The sequence below is a fragment of the Pygoscelis adeliae genome, unplaced genomic scaffold, assembly GCF_000699105.1.
Source record: "Pygoscelis adeliae isolate BGI_AS28 unplaced genomic scaffold, ASM69910v1 Scaffold99, whole genome shotgun sequence".
Lineage (NCBI taxonomy): Eukaryota > Metazoa > Chordata > Aves > Sphenisciformes > Spheniscidae > Pygoscelis > Pygoscelis adeliae.
The window spans coordinates 208,098-231,218 of NW_008825493.1; the positions used below are offsets into that span (position 1 = coordinate 208,098).

A 23,121-nucleotide genomic window follows, 5' to 3' on the forward strand; every position below is an offset into this window, starting at 1 on the left:
GTCCCCACAGGGCGCTGCGAGAGCCGCTTCCGAGGAGGCTGAGAGGGCTGCTGGAGCGGCCCCTGCCCTCAGCCAGTCCTGCCGGCCCAGGGGGCCTCTCAGCCTGCCAAGCGGCGGCTGGGTTTGTGCCCTGCTCCCCCACCCTTGAGGTGAAGTGGCGTTCACTCCTAGCGTGGGCTGAGATGACTAAGGCTCGGCCTCCCCGCACCCTGGAAAGGGACGTGCACTTACACTGTCGTTGTAAAGGATGCAAGGAAGTAATTCAGCTTTCATCTTGGAAATGGTGTGGTTAAGTGAGTAAGACTTGAAACACCACTCTGTCTAGGATGTCCGGATGTGTTGGCATGAACTTCCTAGCTGCTTTCCTGACTCATAGTGAAGCCTAGGGATATCTGCTGGAGAACAAACCTCACAGTGGGTGTCTGCAGATTGTCGCCACTAGCTTTGGGTACTGTAGTGACCTTTAGCTCTGGAAAAAAACATGGGTGTTTAAAAAGTTCACCATGGCTTCAGAATGCATTGTCAAAAAGTTTTGAGGCCAGACATTTTGAAAAACAACCTCAGACTGTCATGAGTCATAAATAATTACATGAAACATTGTTTCTGATGACTTCTTTTGTTGGTCAGCCATCAAAAAGATGATCGATGTTCCTACTGCTAAAGTGTGAGCCCAAACGAGAATTACCTGTCAAATAAGCATTGGTTTGTATTACAATCATATAAAAGTAAGCATGTTTGTATTCTTGATTTATTTAGTATTTTATGCTTTGTGATACTTTCTCTTGAAATCATTACATACGTGTGTGTGTATATTAACATATAAATGAAAAGTTTTTTCTGAACCTTGGAGAGTGTTTGACAGTCTTTAACTTGTGTCCATGAAAATACTGTTGTTTAGTGTTTTCCATCCATAATTCTCGGCTTGTTTGAAAAAAACAGGGGAGGTGCCATTGTCATATTGCAGAAAGAGGTTAAATACTCCATGTCTTTGTGAAGCATTTTGTAGCTGTGAGTAACTGAATCACTGTAGTCGAGTGTTCTGCATTTGGGAGATCGGTTAAAATCCTCGTTTAATGTCTGTCATGCTGCGTTCTCACTATATTTCTCTACTACCGTTGACATTCCATGCACTTACAGGATTTGATCCCGCACAGAGCAGGCCCCGAGAACTAAAACTTGCAAGCATAACAGTTCATCTGGTAACACCGAGAATGCCGCGCGATCAGCGACGCTTTCTATTTCGTGATAAGAATAATTACTGAAGTAGAAAGCAAATTCGGTAGCTAAGTCTCACTTTCTGTGTCTCCTTGGTGCACCTGGGCTCCCCGCCTACTCCTGCTGTCCCCTTCAGTTAATAGAAGGTCGCATGGAAGACGTGACACGGGACGGCTCGGTATGGAAGAGTGTTTGACGTCCCTTTTGTCGAGGCGCTGCCTTCCCTTGCATTTGTACTCCATTACTGCCCAGGAAGCTGACATACCTCCGCACTGCACCATGCCGTAACTTGCAGGCTCAGCACTGATAATAACATGCAACTAAGCAGACAATTTGTATCCCTCAGCTTTTGTGGTAGATAAGCTAATACTGGCCACTAAGTAGAGTGCTGTGTCTGATTCTAAGCTACACATTTTTTGAATTTCAGCAGCTGGTAAAATATTTTCATTGCATTATTATGGATAACCCCTAGCTGAAGAATGCGAACCCGATGCCTTTTTGCTGCTTTTAGCGTCTGCATCACTTGTCCCTTGCAGACACAGTGCTGTAAGGCTGGAATGACCAACTCTGGATTAGAAACTTAATAGTCAGGAGCAGAGTACCAAGAAACATTTCAGCTGTTAAATCTGGAACAGACTCAGTGGAAACCATGGAAAATAGCAGCAGCGTTTTAGGCCTCGGAACGCTTAGATCCAGGTTTAAAGACATGTCTCAGTTGGCACTTTAAAGAAAGCATTAGTTATGCAGTTACGCTTGGATTTGCCTCCCACCTCTGGTTTTATTTTTATGTAAAATTGCGAAAACGTGCTGATGCACAGCGTTTGTAGTTCTCTGCGAATGCTTTGCGTTAGCTTTTATGGTTAAGATTGTTGCTGTGTAAAATGTTAGATGCAGAAAAAGGTGGTCAGTATTTCTGTTTTTTCTTTTCCTCTCTCAAATTCAACGATCCTCAATACTTATGCAGAGGGCATTTGGCTGAAGAATGCTCGCAGGCATGGGCTGGCAGAAGTAATGTTTGTAATGCAAGGAATATATCCAGAATGCCCCATTGCCGTGACAGGAGCGTGAGCTCAGCAGGCAGCTTTCTGCTGCGCTGTATATCACTGACCTGTGTGACCAACCTTTGGCAAGACACAGTGCTTTGAATGCCTCTGCTCAGGTACAGATTTACCTGGAGGAGTCTGAGGACTTTGTCTCTTTCCTCCCCCCTCGTTAGCAGTGCACGCTGCAGCGTGCCTGTCGTGGCGTACAGCGGTGCCTGTTCACCTCTCGTCTCTGTCCTGTAGCTATGATGAGTCTTGCCACGATGCTGTTCCCTGTGCATCTTGGTGCATTTTATAAAGATTGAGGAATGAAGCACTACTGCATGTAGGGGAAGTGATGCAGCAGCCACTATTCATGTGGAGAAACTGAAGAAAGGACAGCCGAAGTGAGTTGTGGGTGATGCAAGAGTTAGGAGCAGACTTCCATTTCCAGTTACCCGGTGTTCTGTCTTACCCTTACTTCTTCGTACCTAATTACCTCCATTCTGCGACATGAAGGTGGTAGCACTGCAAACTGCTTTGACATCCGCAGAGCACAAGGAGAAGAACACTTCATTCGGCAACTCTTAGGCAGACGCCTGCTCAAGGAAATCGGAGAAGGTGCCCTTAGGTGCAGAGCAGCTTGTGGAAGGGTTCTGGTGGAGTCCTTGCCACAGCACGGGCCCTGGTTCTCTTCAGGAGCCTAGCCTTCCTATCAGCTTCGGGGTGCTAAGAGTTTGCTGTAATTTCAGACCTCTGCAGCCAGAAGGGAGGAGTGTTATCATGCCCATTTCTCCACCAGTAATTGCCATCTGAAAGCAGGCAGTGGTGGCAGCAGTGCATGGTGTTTTTTTGAAGTATTGAATGCCAGCTTGAAGTCACCTTAAAAATAATCTTTTAACTGTAGAATCAGTATAATAATGCCTATGCTAAAATGTAAACAGTAGGATGACAGGCTAGAGTACCAGCTCCTAGCTGGTGTGGTATGCTGCTACTCAGTGTGAAACCTGAAATGAAGCACGAGCTAGCATAGGGCTGGCACCCTCTGCTTCCCCCGAGGATGCAGCAGCGTGTGTTCATGCTGTGGCGCAGAAGAAGCTGTGCCTGGCTGAGGAGGAGGATAAAGTGCGCATATGGTTTGACAGTACAGCTAATCCGACCTAGTGACTAGCTGTCGCCAAGGGGGGCGGCCGTGCCTTACAGCCCTGACTAGTCTCTCTCCCCCTCCCATCCCTGTGCTGCTACTGGTACACGTCTGACCCTGCAGTGGCCTGATTCAGGGAGCTGAGTGGCAGGAAAGTTTCCCTGCGTATTGCAGGGCTAATTTTCCACTGATTTTGCTTCCTGAACTGCCTCCTGAGACATCAGACAGGCCTTGGTGCTAACACAAGACAGTGTGATGGGAACGCATAGCAAGTGAGGGGGAGCAGAAATGTCCTTTTATGCAGCAGCTGGCTGTTAGATTGTATTATCTGTACTCTCTGACTGCATCCTGAGTCTTCATAACAGCAAAGGCCACAAATCCCTTCATGGGAATATAGGTGTGATAGATACTGCAGTAGGAGATAATAAAATCTGCTTTCTGGTTTTGGTTTTCGTAGGAAAACCAGTTGGAAACATGTTGACGTGTATTTAATATAGCAACTGCTAGACTAGAGGATAAATATAGAGATAAATCAGTTTATGAACCTTAGCACTGACAAATAGTTGTGAAAGCCTTTAGTCTCTCATGTTCTCAGTTTGCCATCTCACATGGTGAAGACTGTTAATGCTTAGATAGCATTCAGGCTGGCGAGGCATGCTGGAGGGGCTGTGTAGCTAGCTAGGTAGCTAGCAGCAATCTGTGTAAAAGTAGAGAAAGATTTCTTCACAAAGCTTTGGCACTTAGTATGAAAGCCCTTTGTTTTAGAAGGGCCAGATGTGCTACGTTTGACTTCTGATGAACTATTCACAAATAATCTTTTCAGTGTCTTTTGGTCTTCGCTAGGGATAGAGAGAAAAGCTGCCGGAACTTCATTTTTTATGCTTAGATGCTTCCTCCTTTTCCAGCCACTTCCCTATACTGGAATATCTTGATGATTTTGCAGCAACTATTTCCATTCCAATGAATAAACATGTAAAAAATTAATTTTTATGACATATGCTGGATCATTTGAACCTACAATCCAGGTTTTGCTGGAACAAGAACTTGAAATGGCATACAAGAAACTTTAAAAAATCCTTCCTTTCACATCACAGTATGATTGCAGAGTCATAATTTCACCTGGTTTATCTCTGTCAGTGACATTTATAAAGAACAGTTTCACAGTGGGATAGCCAGCAGCGTCTTTTCATGCCTGAAGCATCACTAGAAAATAGCTAAGAGATCTGATGCCAGATTGTACATTTTTACACTATAGGATTCATTTGATTGTTTATAGAAGCTGCTGTCTATAATTACAGCACACATGAGACAGAAGGAAAACCTGAAAACCTATCAGGTTTTGCACAAATTATTTGTAAGTTCCCTCTTCCTTCTCAAATCATAGAGAAACTGCTCTCTCTAGTGTGTCAAGAGTGAGGGGGAGGCTATGTTTCACTAATGTCAAAAAGTGACCATTCCCAGACAGCATCCAGCTAACAACAACCCCAGGGTCTGTGCCATCTCATCTCTTGTACCACCATTTGTGTATATTTTCTCTCATCATCACTATCCTTGATGGAGTCTCGGCTTGGTAAGTTCTGCACCGATATGTAAGAAGGTATTATCACTGCTCTGAGGAGCCTACATTCTGTGAGGAAAAAAGGGAATCTGCCACCATCTGCCTTTCTTTTTTGGTTGTTGTTGGGTAATCTCTTAATCCAGTAATTTTTTGATCAAAATCTTGCAGGTGGTACATGCCAGATGGCCTTTTTGCAGAGGTTACATGGGGAATTGTTTGTCAAGTAACTGCTTCAGGAAGGATTTTCCATGTGTGGGGGAATGTGCAAGGAGAGGCATGACAACACTTGTGTGCTGATTCCTGTTATTCACTGGTGGATCAAGTATAGTGGATTTGGAGTATATTTGATTTTATCAGTCATTAAAAACTAAGTAGCTTTGTTAGCTAATGTTTCAGTTAAAGATCAAAATATCTGCAGACTACCTCTCATATATGCTGTATGCCATTATGTTCTCTAATATATGCCATTTCTCAGTAGTCTTTTGAGTCCACTTAATGAACTATGTTGTCACCCTGTGTAACTGTCGATATTGTAAAGTCCTAATCCAACAAACACATCTATGGTTAGCTTCATTCCTGTGCAGGGACTTGTGAAGGAGAGCCAGCCATCTACCTGAGATTTTGTGTGATAGGGGCCAAGGCTCATTATGTTTCTCTGAAAATGCAGGATCCATCTTGGCACTTTATATGACCGTACTGCAAATGCAATACAATCAGGATATCAATATTTCAAATATAAAAGAAAGTCAGAAGTGAAAGATGGCAAATCTTTTTCATCATGATACCATCAAAATAAGAGAAATTACCTAGGGTCACCCACACATTGGTGCTGTGTGGGTGCCTGTTCAAAAGAAGTTTGGCCAACCTGCCTTAAGGGATGTTGATATCAAGAAAGAGCCAAGCATATAAAAAACAAGTATCAAAATATATCAATATATCAAAAAGTATCACATTTGCACAAACTGACACCCTGGCTAGGACTCTCAGTATACAGAAAAAGGATGAGACCTGGAACCCAGACAGAACTGCTGTTGCTCTCCTGCAGCTTCAGCTTTCCCAGAAGTTTAGTCTAGAGTTAAAACATGTTTATTAAGCACTGCTGGGATGGTTGCATTACCGCTTATGCTGGCTTATGTATTGCAAAATTAATCGCATTGAGTTAACAGCACACTTTAACTGCTTCAGCATTATTTCAATTAGATTTCACACTAGTGAGCTGATGGTCTTGTGACACAACAGAGGGCTCACCATTTCCACACGGATGCTGTGTGCACAGTGGAGGGGGGGAGTTCAGTCTTGATATATTCGTACTACAAAAAGAAAGAGTTTACTTGCTGGGAAGTGGAGGGCCCATGTTCTTAATCCAACACCCTTCAGCTATCATGGAAAATACTGGAAGGAAAAAAAAGTCAAACGAAAAACCTGATATTCTTTATTTTTATTATAATTTTTAACAACATGAGTAAATTGAAATCTGTAAGCAAAGCAATTACATGAGGAGGGTCTAATAAAGTTGTTCAAGCTACAACCTACTTTGATTGTTGAATCAAACTGAATAAAGCAGGCTGCTTTGATGGGTTTTTAGCTTTCATGAACATAATTTGCAGTGACATCTTCTTTTGCTTTAATTGCAATGGTCTTCTGTGGGCTGGGAGTTTCATAATCAGCTGAAAGTAAAAAAAAAAAAAAAAAAATTGTCTGAGGTTTAAATGGAATTTGCTGTATTTTAAATAGTGCCCATTGTCTCTTGCCCTTTAACTGGAACCACTGAGAATAGTTTGGCTCCATCTTCTTTAGTCTCTCCCATCGAAGAGCCAGTCAAAATCTGTGGATCAGATTCTCAGAGGTTCCATGACTAATGGTGATTAAGGATCTTAAAAAAGCCCAACCAAGCAACCCAACCACTGTAAAGGCGTTTACAGGTTACTCCCAGAGGACAAATGTTAAGAGTCTGAACTATGTTTCTTCACAAAAGGTACAGTCAGTGGGCCAGATTCTGTCCTCGGACTTTGGGGGGAACTTGTGTGCTTAGAAAGGGAGCTTCCCCAGGATCACAGCTTTAATATTTGGACTGTATAGGGGGAGGAGGAGGGAAGGCAGAATGTACCCAAGGCAAGAAACAACAACACAGCTGCTTTGCAGCCATTACTGTAGCGCCCAGATGCTGTAGTATCTTTTTAATCTCACATCTCAAATCTTCAGGGAAGTGAAACTCATAGACCTACTGCCGTATTCCTAAACCTCATCCTTCTGCAGCAGGGATGGAAACCACCCGTCTGCAATACATCAGGAATCTCTGCACGACTGGATTTGGGGTGTTCTTCCCCTTTGGTGGCTTCTCCAAACCTCACCATCTACCACCCAGCCTTATGAAACACGAGAACCACCCTAGTCCTCCTGCTTCCAGCAACCTCACAACCCCTTCCCAGGGAGCACATGTTCTCCATCCTTGTGGCACACTTGCTTTTAAGGACAAGTACCTGCTTTGTTCTCCATCCAGAAGGCAGTGATATGCAGCAATGTCTTTCTCCAGCTGTTGTTTGCTGATCAGCAGATTGTCACGATCCCGCTGCTGCTGCTCGGTTTCTACTTTGATTTCTCCCATCTCTGCCTCCAGCTTGGAAATGACAGAGCCTAGGTTCTGCAGTTCTATGTCGTGCCAGTGCTTGGCGTCGTATAAAGAGTTCTCCAGACCCCTCTTCTGTAAGGGCAGGACAGCAGACATTAAACCAGTCAGTTTTCATATGCTTCACATTGATTTTTATTCAGGTTTGGCCAATATCTCTATTGAATATGGTTAACTGGAGATGTAATATTTTGAGAATTCCTTTCTTTAGATACTTTGAAAAATGTGTATTATCATTACAAAGGTTGAACTACGTTGGTTACAAGGCGCAGATGTTCTTCACATTGTCAAGTACTACCCACCCAGCAATCTCAGCAAAATCGTTATTGGGTATGAAGACACTGAAGGTTGAAATTTGGGGACTGGTTGTCAAAAGTGGTACACTTAGTGCACCACGTCAATCAAGAAAAGCCCAGAAATGTCCGGCATCTCTGGAAACAGTATCCGCTGGAAAACGGGATTTATTCATAAGTCTGCATCCCAAGACGGGAATGTTTTCCTCAGAAGGCATGTGGAATTCGCACGGAATGTACCCATTGAAAACCCAACGTTACTTACCAAGGTTCTCAAAGATTCGGTTTCTGCTTGCAAGCTCTGTATTTTGCAGGCAGTTTCATGGAACTCTGTTCTGAGGCACTCCACCAGCTCTTCCTCCTGCGTTCGCACAGCAGCCATCGTGTCAGCCTGTTGCTGATAAAAGGTTGCGACTGTCGTCACAGCCTACTCAAATTATGTTTTAGTTTCCTTACATACCAAACTGACAGTTAATATTTTCACAGTTTGTGGCAATTCTGACTTTAAGTTTGATTCTTGTATATTAAGTCCCTTGGTTGAACAATTCTAGATACTTCTTAGTGTCAAAATTATCATATTTTCTATGCATTTACTGTAAAATGGCTTATACATATAAGTGTATACATTTTATCTATGTCAACAAAAGCTGTTCAGCATTCATACTAGTACGTTTAAAATTACCTATAAAATGTTGCTGTAATTCTTCATTTTGTAGCTATACTATAATTTTTTTTTTTTTAAGTAAGTTAGGTGTTTTCAGTTAGTCTATTGCATTTCAGAAGTATTCACACCTTGTTTTTTCACATAGGATTCTATGAGTCAGAGAGCAAGTCATATCACAGGTCAGAAAAATAATTTCTGTTAATTTAATTAAGATATTCTTAGACAATTTCATGCTCTTGTTGCTTGTGGGTTTTTATATGTGTCTAGTTCAGGCTCCTTGAAAATAGGTGAAGGCAAAGGTACCTTAGTAAAAATAAAATTTCTATACTTTTTAATGAGGGCTGAGATCAAGGTTTTCAATCCAGAGCTCTGGGCTCTCTAGCAAATACAATTCTTCCATCAAAACCTACATTTCTTCTGGTTGACGCTAAAGTTAAACTATGCAAAATACTTCCACTCTGAAAATTCATCTTTACCCTGTCCTGCTTTTCTGATTATGCATTCTTTTATTTTAAAAATAAGATCAAACTTTAAAAAAATCTGGGACCATGCACCAGAAATAATTTTTATAATTTTTTTTGGTACCATCATGTGAACCCCACACCTTGGTCATTGTGAATGAAATAATCTCAGGTGCAAAATGTCATTTAAGCAGCAGTTAAGTCTCAAACGGAACTTAGGATTTATGAACCTGTGTTGCAGAGGGCTGAATTTCAATCCAAACACCAAAACTGTCCTTTCCAGCAAATTGCACACAGCCTGTATTTTCCAGAAATACTTTACAGGAGCTTGCGCTTCAGAGAGACGTAATCCCACCTCACTAGTCCTGGTGACCTCAGCCTAGTGATCACGGACCTGCCACTCTGGAGTAATTTGTGTCTCCTAAGTTGTGTTGAGAGTGTAGTCTGCACGTTATTATGGTACAAGGACTATAAATGCCTCTTGTTAAAGAAGTACATAGGGCAGTGAGGGTGCCTTTGCATCTATATTTATAGCCTACACCCATTACCTAAAGCCTGGCATCTCTCATTCACATTTACCCTGCTGGTGGCCCAAATGCTACCTATAAATCCAACTTGCCCTCACCACAGGTGAGGTTGAAACTTCTCCCAGAGTTACCCTAAGCTGTCATGGCTACCTGACCTTAGTGATGTGAATGATAGAACAGGCAGATGGAGTAGATGGAGGTGGCCACATCAGGCCCTAAATACTGAGGATGACACAGCAAGTAAGCACACACTGAATAAGCTTTAAAGCTTTTGGTACATACAAGGTTTCCCCATCCTCCTTACAGGATTACCGAGTTGCCCCAAGAGTCCATGTGGAGGGTGCTGCTGGGCATGACACTTGGCCTCAGCTTTGGGGTTCCTTCTGTAGAGAAGCGCAGACGTAGTCTTTTTGCCCTCTTCACTAGGCAATTCGTGTTTTCTGGGGGCTCTGCTCTTCCTATTCCTGAGATGCTCCACAAGGGAAGGGCTATACCGAATTGTGGTGCCCACAAACAACTGGATTAATGGAGGGAGAGGATGAAATCATCCCCCTAAATCTTTATCATTTTGGTGCTTGAGTTTCCTAGGGATGTGTGGATTTCAAGCATGTCTATACAGTTCTGAGCCAGGCATTGTGCAAGAGTGCAGAATCTCTCATTACTTTGTTTTTTATGGAGTCAAGATAATTAAAGGATGATTAGGGATAGAACACCAACATCCAGGGTCTGATCAGCGTGATATCTTCAGAAGGAAAGAGACTTTGATAAGCTCTTAAGAGTTCTGGGAATGTGTTAGCAAAGTAGCAAAGGGGGGGCGAAACAATTGACATAATTCACAAGATTTTTCAAAACCTTTTACGAGATCTAGCATAGGGGATGACAGAGGAAGTTGTGTAATGGTGCTCAGGGCAGAGCATTGCCATGGATCAATAGCTGGTCAAGAGACAGGACATGAAGAGGAGGATTAAGGTCTAGTTCCATTATGACAGAAGTTTAACAGCTTGATGCCTCAAGGTTTACTACCTTGGGGATGAATCATGAACTAGAAGGAGTTATGAATGGCAGAAAACAATATAGATCAGCAATGAGCAGGGGTGGATGTGTGGAATCAAACTACGTGAATGAACAGCACCACATCATTAAGTAAAGCATGTTTGGGGGAAAATATTAAGCAGCTTGCATGCCTTACAAGGGTTTAAATCACTTGTGTCAATTCAGGGAAAGGTTTTGAGCGTTACGGACAAAAAAATGCAGAGCTCAAACCAATGGACTGGAGTTTTGAGGTTACTTAGTCATCTAAAAAAATCCCATGTGAAACCCTGTTAGGTATGCATGTACATTTGTATGTTTTGGTGTCTAAATACCCATGGAAAATCTAGCCAAGATTGCTAGTCTAGTCAGAAGACAAAGCAAATGAGGCAAGGGAATTGATCAGAAAATAACAAAAGTACTGCCCTGACACCTAAGTCAGTGCTAGGACACCATTTGAAATACCTTGGTCTCAACTGGTCACAGCTACGCCAAAGAGTGGGTGCAGAGAAAGGAAATTAAAGTGTTAGGGACCAAGGAAAACTCACAAAGAGAGATTGAAGAAAACAGTAATGAAGAGCAAAGGAGAGGAGGAAACTGCTCTCTCTCTTGTGATGTCGCAAAAGAACAAGGACAAATTTTTCACGGTGTGGATAACCAAATGGTGCAACTTAGCCACATAAGTCCACAAGTTTAGTTGGAAAAAGGGCTGAACATAATTAGCAGAACTCTTGTCAACTATATAAATAGTGATAATCTGAATAGATCTGTATGAGAAACAAAACCATATAAGATACAAAACTGCATCATCTGGGTTTAATGAGAGGTATATCTGGGGACAAAAAACCCTAGAATGTCGTACCAGAACCTGCTCTGAACTGAAAGTGATCTTTTCAGAAATCTGTGATATTCTGATTCTTCTTCCCATTAAAAAAATCAAACCAAAACAGGAACAACTTAAACTAAGATGGCTTAGTAGCGATGCGTTAGGTTATATCTGCTTATTGGTGTTTCTCTGCAGCGTCTGGTGTTGGCCACAATCAAAGACACGATAGTGGGATCCAATGATCAGTCTAGTATGAGCTGGCAGTTTTCTCCTCAAATGATACCTCTCTGCAGTTGCAAGACCAGATATTGAAGATATGAAAGAAATGGGAAGAAAGAAGTTGTGAGGGTGTGTTTGCACAGGAGGAGGAGGAACAGGAACAAGCATGACAGGAAAGTGGGGACACTGAAGAATTTGGTGCCGTCAGAGTAATGCTCATTTTGCTGAAACCCGGCAGTGGGCCAGGAAAAGATTTTCTGGGAAAAGCTTAGGAGGCTACTGAGGATGCTCTGGCTTTTCAGGGCTGCATATGCTTTGTATGGAGGCACTCTCTGGGCTCTCGTAGTTTTTTACTGGGTCACTGACTTCCTTTGGGCTGTACAAGCTGAAAATCAGGCCCCCACAGACTAACCTTATGAAAACTTTGCTTAGTAACAGTCTGGCTTGCTCATAAACTCGATGGGATCTCTGGGATAAACTCCTCTGGCTGGCTTCTTGTACATTTCCTAGCACCTTTGGTATCACTGTTGTCACAGGATTTTTCTTCTTTATTTTGAAAATAAACACCTACTCAGAGCTTGCATATATCTTTGCAAATATATCTTGCTTTTCTTCTTGCGGTTTGGCTTCACTACCCTCTACTCCTCTCATAGCACCTCTGTACCATGGAACGGGGGGTGGTGGTGGTGGGGGGTGTGTGTGTGTGTGTATGTTTTTGCTAAATATTTCTATGGCACAGCTGTAGTTACGATTTGGTGTGCCATGATCTGCTGTAATAGCCAGGTCAGAATGAGATGGCTTCTAAAATACAGATCGTGCGCTGAACTTAATGCTTCAGCTCTGCAAAAATACTTATTTCAGCCAGCCACTTTGGAAAATGAGTGATCCTTCATGACAGAGAAAAAGCTGCATTAAAAGGCTGTTTCAGACTCAGCATCAGGAAAGGAGAGAACTTTTAAAGGGAATGGCTATTATCACTTTTCATTTCTAAGTTAATATCCAATTTTCCCACCACTGCAAAAGGAAACAATTTCAAGGAGAAACCCACAATGAGTCTGTAGCTGTATAATTAGTGTAGAGCAATGTATTTTGCCCTTTTGATTTATAGACCCCTGTAAATTGTTCAGTGGAGGAATGGCCCTAGTAAGAAGGGTAACGGCTGTGGCTTATCCAACTGGTTAAGTTTGTTTTTCTCAGCCAACATTTCGGAGCCCTTAGAAGTCTCCCACAAATACCTGTGATATCGGCAGGGTCACGTCCACCGCTACTTAACTCTGTGCATCCCAAGAAAGTCACTGATATTTACGAGTGTATTTTCCAATGGACTTGGACCAAAATCCCGTAGATTTTTACCATCTTTTTTGTTTCAAGAAAAAAACAAACACTCAGCCCTCAAAGTTACTGTAGAGTATTAGACAGATTTTGTGTTTGCTTCAAATCCCTTAATGTTGGAGTGAGCTACAGAGCGCTTACCTTGGTACGGAGCAGGGCACCTGTCTCAGCACGATTCTTTTCAATGTCTCTCTCCCAGTGGATTCTGATTTTTTCCAGTATGTCGTCCAGGCCACTTCCCAGGGGAACATCAAGTTCTTCCAGCTGAGATCCAGCAAGCTGCTTGTATAACACCTTCACATCCTTGAACAAAAATAACAGTCATAAAAGAAGGTGAACTGGACAATTGAATAGTAGCTTCGGCGGGGCTCAAGGAAGAGCTCTTTTGGTTCCACAGAGAGAGTAATTAAATTTGGTCCTGAAAGGTGTCTCTACATGAATGATCTAGTGCACCGGAGGGTTTCTTTTTCAGGTGTGGATTTGCCTTGCTCGTGTGTGGGGAGTCTTGCTGGAGTTCCCCTTGGTGGAAGGAGGCTGAAGCCCTGCACCAGGGCACTGCCTGGAGCAGCCCTCTCATGGTGGCAAGTTTCTCCAGCAGTCAGAGCTTGACATACACAGACGCTGCACACCCAGGACCACAACTACATTGCACTATGCAATAACATAGACATGCATCTACTGGGAAATACAACAAGTTGTGCAAAACAACAGGAGCTCTACAGCCTTGCAGCTTGTGTGAGCCACGTGTGCTTTTATGCATGTGCACGTTAGATGAAGAGCACTCTTCTTCTCTGGGACAGCATTCTGTTCTTTCTTTACATAGAAGTGCTCCAAAAACACATAAGCAGGAGAGAATTAGTGTGTCTAGAATTGCATGCTTAAAGGTAGCACATCAGTTGTACACTGAATTCAGGAACACAAGAATAAGTGAGATTTGCATATGTATCTGAACTATCTGGCATCACAATCCTTTTACATCAATCTGTTTATATGTGCTATTGACATAAGCAAAAAAAAAGTGGTGTAAAAGCATCTGGGAATTGTGTTTGTAGGCAGTGGCCCCTGACAGTGACGGTACTGGAAAAAAAGGATGGGCAAGTATATGTGAATTATGAACCTGCAAGAATGAAAGCCTCAAAATGTGCCCACTCCAAGTGCACAAAAGCTTCAAAAGGACTTGACATGGATTTCCTAGTGGGGGCACTGGAGGAAAGAAAGGTTTGCATTAGTTCAGGAAAGTCCTTGGGACTTTATTGTGCCAGAGCTCAGCTGGAGTAATTGCAGTAGTTGCTTCCAGCCTTTATTCTGTGACTTCTCTTGAGCAGCTTCCCCTGGTGCCGCTGCCATGGGAGAACAAGGTCTGTGGTGGGGTGGTTCTGCGAATGCTCAGATACTCACAATGGGTAAAGAAAGGAGCATCCTTCCACCCTGCAAGGGCTCCTCACTGGCTAAATGCAGAGCGAGAGGAGCTGTTAGAAAGCTGTTATTCTTGTTATGCCATATATACGGGCAGAGAACAGCATCGGTCCAAATTTTCTGGTTTCACAGCAATCATTGCAGTACACGGAGGTTTAAAGGGGATCTTGTGTATTTCTATCAATTTTCTGTTTTCCTTCTTATCTAAAACAACTTCCATCTTTCTCATGCCATGCAGTGGTGCTGAAGCCACTGATTATTTTCTGCAAAATGCCAGCCTTGGGATTAGACCCATGAAAGTAGGGAGGGGATGAAGCAACCTCGTCTTGGCAACCCAAGTCTCCATATGCCTGCCAATGTTGCTGAAATCTTGTGGTTGGAGAAATAACCTGTAAGAAATCTAAGGTAGGATAGTGCCTCGCTTCTGTGAGCCATGTCAATTCAAGCTCTCTTTTACTTTTGAGGCATCAGCACAATTGCTTGCTGTCCCTTACATGGGATTAGTAGTAGCTCCACATTCGAGCCCCCATCAGTAAAGATGCTGATTTGGGTCCGATCCTGAAACCCCTGCTGAAGGGAATAAACCACCTTCATGCAAATAGTGAAGGTGAATGTAATGAGTAAGTGGAAAAGTATTGCGAAACTGGGTAATAATGGGCTTCCCTTCCAGCTGCCTGTCCCTGTGACTCGCTTCAGTGGTGCGTTGCTCAGGGGAGACTCGGTTTCAGGAACCGAGCAGCTTGCTAAGCCAAGCAGGAGTTTTGCAGAAGAGCCCAGTTAAAGCTCCGTGTTGGTGCAGCAGGACCAGAGCTTGTTCTCTGCACAGGCATTTTCTCTTTACATCTCTGGCTGAGAATCAGACCTTACTGTTGAGATGTCCACGTATGTGGCTGTGCAACCCTGTGACCGTCACGTGGTGTCTAGCAAGAAATGAAGTGATGACATCTCTTCCATGTCATATTTATCAGATGAGAAAGAGTTAAAACTTACATGTAAGTAATTTGATCATGCCTCAGAGGTTAGTGCTTTAAGTTAACAGAGAAGAGAGAAATAGAAGCAGGTTTCAGGAGAATCCCCCCCACCCAGACATGGCAGGCGGAGCTTTTTAGTGCTTGCTTTGCACTAGATGTATGATACCAACCAAATGAAACAGGCACACATGGGCTTTGCAGTGGCCTGAGTCTAGACTTACGTCTTCGTGATTCTTTGACAGCAAAGTTAGTTCTTCTTTCATGCTCTCTCTCTGACTCTCCAGATCCAGTTTAGTTAAATGAGCATCATCAATCACTTTATACAGGGAATTAATTTCATCTTCCACTGCCTTTCTGAATGGCTGCTCATTTTCATACCTGCAGAGAAAAAAAACCCCAAACCTTAATACAGCACAGCTCAGCAAGAAAAATCTGCTTTTTTTTAAATGACACCATTTGTGCTAATTAGCTCATGTGTCCCAGACAGAGGCACAGAAACACAGAAGATATACTTTGCTCTCACCTTGTCTTGCTATACTTGAGTTTAACTGCCTGAAATACCCTGCCTGAAATACCCTGTCATTAACTCAAAGTGTAATAAAACAGGCCAAGTTAGGAGTCTGCGCTATGGTGGTTATCAGCCTGATGATAGAATTCCTGAATAAGCACAGAGAGGTGTGTGGTCTCTTGCTAGATCTGGTATTTATATACAGCATGACTATGGGTGGCTTTTTCTCTGTTTGCTTGGCTATAAAATGAGAATAATTGCTCATTCATCTGCATAAAAACTTTTCAGAGCTATGGTTAAAGAAAACACACGCACATCAAGCATTATTTTTACTAATGAACATGCTGATGGAAGTCTGATCTATGTTCCAGGGTCCTAGCCCATCCTTAAGACCAAATCCCAGTAGTATCAAAATAAATTGGAAATTTGAGCTGTTGGCTTGTCAACTAGCATTGCTGTTAAAGCACATGGCTAGTTTCTAAACCGTGGCTGCAACGGTAGGGAAAATTGTGGCAGGCAGTTGCTATTCTACAGCACTGCTTGCTGCATCGCTCTTGTTTGTACCTTTTCATTTTAGGCTTTGCATTGAAAATGTGGCTGGGTTGGGTGGCAAATCTTGGGTGGGAGGCTTTTGTGTCAAACCCATCCAACCTGGGGACCTGGTGGCCAGGGAGGTTAGACAGGGGGGTTGGCAGGTTAGACAGGAACCAGCTTCATAAACAAGACCTGCACTGTGTCTGTTGAGAGCCACCTTCGTTGCTGGGAGTTCAACAGCCTGGGAAAGAGGCAGCTGATCCCAGTGAGAGTTAGGAGCTTTTACTCTGCTGTGGATTAATTTGACATTGTTTTTGTTATGTAGACTGCTTGTCTGAGTCAGCTGACATTTTTAAAATGTATTTTTTATAACTACTTAAAATATGAGTGTAGCTTGCTGGATGTAAAGCCACAAAATGGGTAGCTCAGAGTTGTACCTTTCTGAAATAAAAGGCAAACATAGGAACATGATTAACACATGTTTTGATACGATTAAATAAAATAATACCAGGGAGAGACAGAAGTTTAAGGGATGATAAAAATCATAGGAAATAAAAATCAATTAGTTTGAAATACAGTTTGTGTGTCAGATATTGCAAAAGGTATTTGTAAATGAACAAGTCCATTACAAATAAAAGCTAGAAGGATCATCAGGCCTTCTGAGTAAAATTTAAAAAGCTTCATGGAATGAATATTAGGCTTTGCAAATAGGAAGATGTTTAAAAAGTGGCTTGTCAGTATTTAAGATCTTCTTTTACTATTCATTTCTCTCAGTAAAGACAAGGAAAATCATGCAGCCCATTTCTGTTTTCTTATCTAATGTTTCCACACTGATGTTTGTAGTGGTACAGTTTTTGCTTTTCAGCTGCTGCAGTAGAATGATTTTTACTTCCAAAACCACTTGTGTGGCACTGCAAATTGAAACTAATAATCACATGAATGTTTGCCTTTATAAAATGTCAACCCAAATTTGAATGAATACTGACCCCTTAGTAAGAGATCAATGTCTGTATATCAAAGAATAGCTTAAGTAATTTTGCTAGTGCACATTTTTGTTACTATAAATCTTCAAAATCTTCCAAAATAATGTCAGCATCATAATTATTTTGCTGTTATAAAACCCCTCCCAAGTCAGGTGGTTGAATATTCAACTTAAAAGAACGAATCCGTTCCATTCACTAAGCATTACTCCCCTATAGAGTAAGCGCTTGCCAAGGCAAAGTTTCAAAGGAAGTGGCCAGCTAGGTGCCACCACAAGACTACCTGTCTTTAAAATCTTCAGCACAGGCTTGAATATTCTCGGTGTGCAGCATAAGACGAGCATTTTCAAGGACTGCTTCGCTCACCTAGAAGAAAGAGACAACAGAGCTCAAGCAATGAAGAGCTTCAGCGCATTAGCTACATGCACTGTACATGTACCTTAAGCAGATGTATAGCTTTGATTCTGAAAATAATTCTTTAGCCTAGGGCTGTTCAAGTGACTCATTCCAGATAATTTAATCAATTAATTTTGTACATACAAATTCACAAATTCTCTGCAAATAGGCTGCACTTTGTCATCAAACCGTTCATTGCTCCTAAGCATTCATCTTCTTGTGGAAACACATTTATTCTGATTGTCAGCTGGTCGCAAGGGGTAAAATTCATTACTGTGCACAAGGTATGTTCATCATTTAAGTCCCACTTATATTTTCTAGATACAGTTTAAGTAGCACTTATGCAGTTCCTATTCTACTTCCCATATCAGCAGTCCTCTTCAGGGTTGTCCTCTTTAGTGAGCCAAGGAATACTTGTTGCTCATGCTGCCTGTGAGCCATCCTCAGCTCCCAGAGTGTTGTGTTTCTTCTCTGATGGAATCATGTAAGCTCTTGCGATAGATATGAGACCTGAGGAGCAGGCAGTCTTCAAAGATTATTACACTGAATGTGAAATTCTTTGGAAAGGTTGTGCAAATAAGATTGTGGTACCGTTGCTATGGCTCTGGGGGGTATCTTTAATACCCAGGAGGTACTTGAGAGGTAAGCAAACCGGAAAGGGTTGTGACATAGCAGCCCGTTGTGATTCAAGAGGGTTATACAAAATAATGAAAAGGTAAAAAAGACCACTGCCTGCTGTGGAATCGCATGTGCACTGAGCTATGGAGGTGACCGAAGACATGCTGAATTTGGTACCAGGATTACAGCAATCATCTCTGCAAATAACTATCTGGGGCCTCCAGCCATCCCACGGTCCATGCCATCACTCTGGAGGAGCTAAACTGAACATCTCTTTGGTCTTTTTCAGGAGATACACATGGAGATTTGCAGTTGAAACTAAACCACCACATGAATAAGAGCAGCTTTTTAAGTGGGCCAGGAGAGTTCTTGAAGCAGAAATCTTTCTTTAGATAATTAAGTCTACAACAAAATGAGATAGATTGCAAATCCCCCAAAGCATTCTGCTCACCCAAGGTGAAACAGGCCACGCAATGTGGAGACATCAAGGCTGCGTCCAGACAAGTTATCTCACGTATTGCAAGTGGGATTGTTGCCTTAGTATGGTCCTACCTGCTCTTTGGCTTGCTGCTTGATGATGGGGCGGAGGTGGACATGCAAGGCTGAAGTGTTTCTACGTGGTAATTAACATTCATCCTCATGAAAAATGGCTTACTGCTCTGAATGTCTTACAAATTCTTGGACAAACAAGTATGAAATATGTGAAGGCATCTGACAAGGAGAGATCTGGAGGAATAAGCTATTCCCCACATTGAGAGGTCCATAATGGATCACAAAGTTAAAAGCACTCTACATTTTCTAAATTTGAAGAAGCATGAGAATTAAAACAAGTGCTTTGCTTAATTCTCACCTACTGTTAGGAACAAAAAGAGAAGGTGGCTGTGTCTGGAAGCCTGGGGCTGGAGCTCTGTTCCTGCCAGCTCCAGCTTGGCTTGACTTCTAAAGGAAACAGACCTCATGCCATTGCACGGGCGGACAATTTTTCTTTAATAACTGTGGGATTTCTTGGCCAATTCCAACCGATATGATAGAGGGACAGGCCATCTCAGGGACATGCAGTTCCAACATGTTTCATGAAAATAGCATCTAGACAGAGGAGACAAGTCCCATGAACACTGCCACTGGGCAAAAAAGCCCCAGTTTAGGTATGAGAAAATTAGAGAGCCCAGAGAACGCACAGGAGTCAGAGATGTTACAAAAGCCACAGGCATGGGCAAAGAGATGGTATCTCAGGGCACACCAGCCAGCCCCGCCATGCAGCACACAAGTACAGGAGACCTTTATGTGCTCTCTTGCACACAGAACTGGCTCTTCTTCATCATTCAACCCCTTGTTTCCTTCTCCCTGCTTCTTTCCAGCCCTGCTTTACCAGCACTGGCCTAACTCCCCAGCCCTCTGGTCATCCCTTCTGCGGCATTTCAGAGCGGCTGGGCAGAGCTGGGACTTTGGGGCCGTGCTGCTGTGCTGTCCTCAGGTCCCCTTGCAGGACCTGAGTTTCTCCTGAAAGATGGAGAAAAGACATTCAGTTTTTACAAGGCAGCAGCATGGAGGTAGAGGCAATTCTTTGACCCAAGGTCTGATTTTTTTTTTTTCTCCTAACATTTAGAAAATTTACTCTTGGCCTCATTGGAATCTTCTTTCTTTTTTCTTTCTTTTTTTTCCTTTCCTTTCCTTTCCTTTCCTTTCCTTTCCTTTCCTTTCCTTTCCTTTCCTTTCCTTTCCTTTCCTTTCCTTTCCTTTCCTTTCCTTTCCTTTCCTTTCCTTTCCTTTCCTTTCCTTTCCTTTCCTTTCCTTTCCTTTCCTTTCCTTTCCTTTCCTTTCCTTTCCTTTCCTTTCCTTTCCTTTCCTTTCCTTTCCTTTCCTTTCCTTTCCTTTCCTTTCCTTTCCTTTCCTTTCCTTTCCTTTCCTTTCCTTTCCTTTCCTTTCCTTTCCTTTCCTTTCCTTTCCTTTCCTTTCCTTTCCTTTCCTTTCCTTTCCTTTCCTTTCCTTTCCTTTCCTTTCCTTTCCTTTCCTTTCCTTTCCTTTCCTTTCCTTTCCTTTCCTTTCCTTTCCTTTCCTTTCCTTTCCTTTCCTTTCCTTTCCTTTCCTTTCCTTTCCTTTCCTTTCCTTTCCTTTCCTTTCCTTTCCTTTCCTTTCCTTTCCTTTCCTTTCCTTTCCTTTCCTTTCCTTTCCTTTCCTTTCCTTTCCTTTCCTTTCCTTTCCTTTCCTTTCCTTTCCTTTCCTTTCCTTTCCTTTCCTTTCCTTTCCTTTCCTTTCCTTTCCTTTCCTTTCCTTTCCTTTCCTTTCCTTTCCTTTCCTTTCCTTTCCTTTCCTTTCCTTTCCTTTCCTTTCCTTTCCTTTCCTTTCCTTTCCTTTCCTTTCCTTTCCTTTCCTTTCCTTTCCTTTCCTTTCCTTTCCTTTCCTTTCCTTTCCTTTCCTTTCCTTTCCTTTCCTTTCCTTTTCTTTTCTTCTCTTCTTCTCTCTTCTCCTCTCCTCTCCTCTCCTCTCTTCTCTTCTCTTCTCTTCTCTTCTCTTCTCTTCTCTTCTCCTCTCCTCTCCTTTCCTTTCCTTCCCTTTCCTTTCCTTTTCCTTTCCTTTTCCTTTCCTTTCCTTTTTCTTTTTTTCCCTTATTTTTTTTCTTTCTTTTTTGCTACAGAAATTACTGCATTTTGTCTTCCTGCCAACTTGTACATGTATGGATCATCAGAGAAGCTTTTATTTTTTCTCCTGACTCAAATCAGGGAGCAGAAATGCTGCCCCATGATTTGCCCTGCCCTGTCAAAACAAGCCCATTTGCCTCTGGCAGTGAGCCCCCACAGTTACAATACCTGACCTAAAGTCTGATGAAAATGAATATCTTTGAGGGAATTGGGAACATCCCGTGAGCAAAAGTAACATTAAATCCTGTGAGCTGCACAGTGCCACTCAGAGGTATGTTAATGGCTAAGTTTAGAGGCTGAATCCAGTGTAAAATGGCTTTTGGGCTGCAACGAAAGCAGGAGCAGGGAGTAGCTGGTGATTTGCCACTGCCTGGATTTCTGCCTCTATACGTAGACAAGCTGTTTTTTAAAAGTGCTTTTCAGTAGTAATCTTGTGGGGGCATTGGAGGTGACTTCTTACCTGCCCCACAGTGGATATCTTTACCAGAACCCTGGTGCCATACTCCTGAGGACTCAGTCAATACCTGACTCCCCTCTTCATAGACTGGCAGCTAATGCCAAATATTCAGTGAGAAAGTGCAGGGCTTTCCAAAACTGCACACAAACCTGACCTGTGCCATGTAAGTAAAAATGGTGTAAAAAAAAGTCTAATGTTTGGAAGGCTTCAGGAATGAGCGTTGTAGTGGGAGCCAGCAGGCATTAGCCTTTCAGCCCTCCTGGAAATCAGCTGTGTGCACTTTAAAGCCGACAGTGAACCTGAAAGATAAATAATTACACGGTAGTTTCTATGTAGAAACCAGGTTTCCTGAAAAATTCTCCCTGATTTGCATGAGCTGTGAAAGCCCTTTTCTAGGCTTGAGGAGATGAGATGTAAGACTTCCATCTAGTGGCTCTTTGGTTTGACTTAATTCTCTAATAATCAACAGCTGGATGCAAACACGCAGCATTAGTGAGACAGATTCATAGCCACTTTGCTGACACACGTACTAAAATGCATGATGCAGCAGTTTAGGAAACACCCTTCTTTGTGTCCGTTGGAAATGAGAGGGCTTGCAATGCTGCAAGCACTTGGACGTTGCCTCCTCTGCTTGTACAGCAGAAGGCAATGCTGTCCTGCCTCGCAGGGCTTCTGGGAGGCTTAATTCACTCATACTCATGTGGCATTTAAATGGCCAAGATGGGAAGTGTTATCAAAATGCAAATATTATTACTAATAATAGTTCTTTTAAGTCACGTATTGTCTTTCAACACTCACATCTGTGATGCACATACACCTTTTGAACATGATTTTTTTCAGCTCTTGAATTAACACTGAATATTTGTGGTATAAAACATCTTAACTAGAAAGCAGCAACAATTTTCTTTGGTTTCACTGTGATTTTATGGACATGAAAACACAATTTTAATTTTTAGCAAAAAAAATCTTATCAAAATCTGCATCAACGTACTGGCCCATTTACTGGATTATGACTGGCAAGAAGGAAAACCATCTGCTTCAAGGGAGTTTGCAGACTCCGGCCTTGATAGAGGGTGATATGGTGCAGATACTTATGAGGAGAACTTATCCCTGGTGGCTGGCAACTTCTGATTTTTAACAGAGATCTGACCAAGTTTGGCATTGCAAGATTTACTACGCCTTTCAAATTCTTAGCTATGCTTTATCGATAGCTTTGTATACTTTTGCTATTCTTACAAATGCCTGATCCCTTTCTGAATGCTGCTGAATTCGTGGCCTCAGGTGTGGCCTGTGATAATGAATATCATGGTTTAATTATTCATGTAATGGAAAATTATCTGGCTTTTAAGTTCAATTCAGTTAAAGCAAATGGTGCCTCCATGGAGAAAGATCAGAAGATGCTGGTCTAGTCTTTCCTTCCGCACACAGAAAGAAATGTTAGATATCAGCCCATTGCCTCCAACACATTGTAATTCACAGCTGAATCAGGCTAAAATCATGCAACCCAGTGCCTGCTGCTCAGGTGCCAAGCAGTAATCTCGTAACAATTTCAGTCGTGCTTTCTGTGTTGAACCCCTTCTCAGAACCTGAAGGAGGAAAACCCAAAGGCAACAAGAGTGGCATTTGTTGCATTGCCTTGGGAAAGGTAATACCTGGAGAGAGGCTGGGACGATTGATGGGTCCTTT

The 23,121-nt window shown here is 42.5% G+C and overlaps 1 protein-coding gene across 1 annotated transcript in view; it reads right to left on the bottom strand.

Moving 5' to 3' along the window:
- Positions 1–6,355: 6,355 nt before the first annotated feature.
- The window catches only part of BFSP2 (beaded filament structural protein 2, phakinin), a 21,781-nt gene continuing 5,015 nt past the window's right edge, over positions 6,356–23,121 (bottom strand). The window contains exons 2-7 of the mRNA XM_009331245.1: positions 17,609–17,691; positions 15,525–15,681; positions 13,058–13,219; positions 8,124–8,255; positions 7,420–7,640; positions 6,356–6,606 (exon numbers count right to left, since the gene is read on the bottom strand). Coding sequence (XP_009329520.1) covers positions 6,603–6,606; positions 7,420–7,640; positions 8,124–8,255; positions 13,058–13,219; positions 15,525–15,681; positions 17,609–17,691 — 759 coding nt within the window. The 3' untranslated portion in view covers positions 6,356–6,602. The remainder of the gene's footprint in view (positions 6,607–7,419; positions 7,641–8,123; positions 8,256–13,057; positions 13,220–15,524; positions 15,682–17,608; positions 17,692–23,121) is intronic.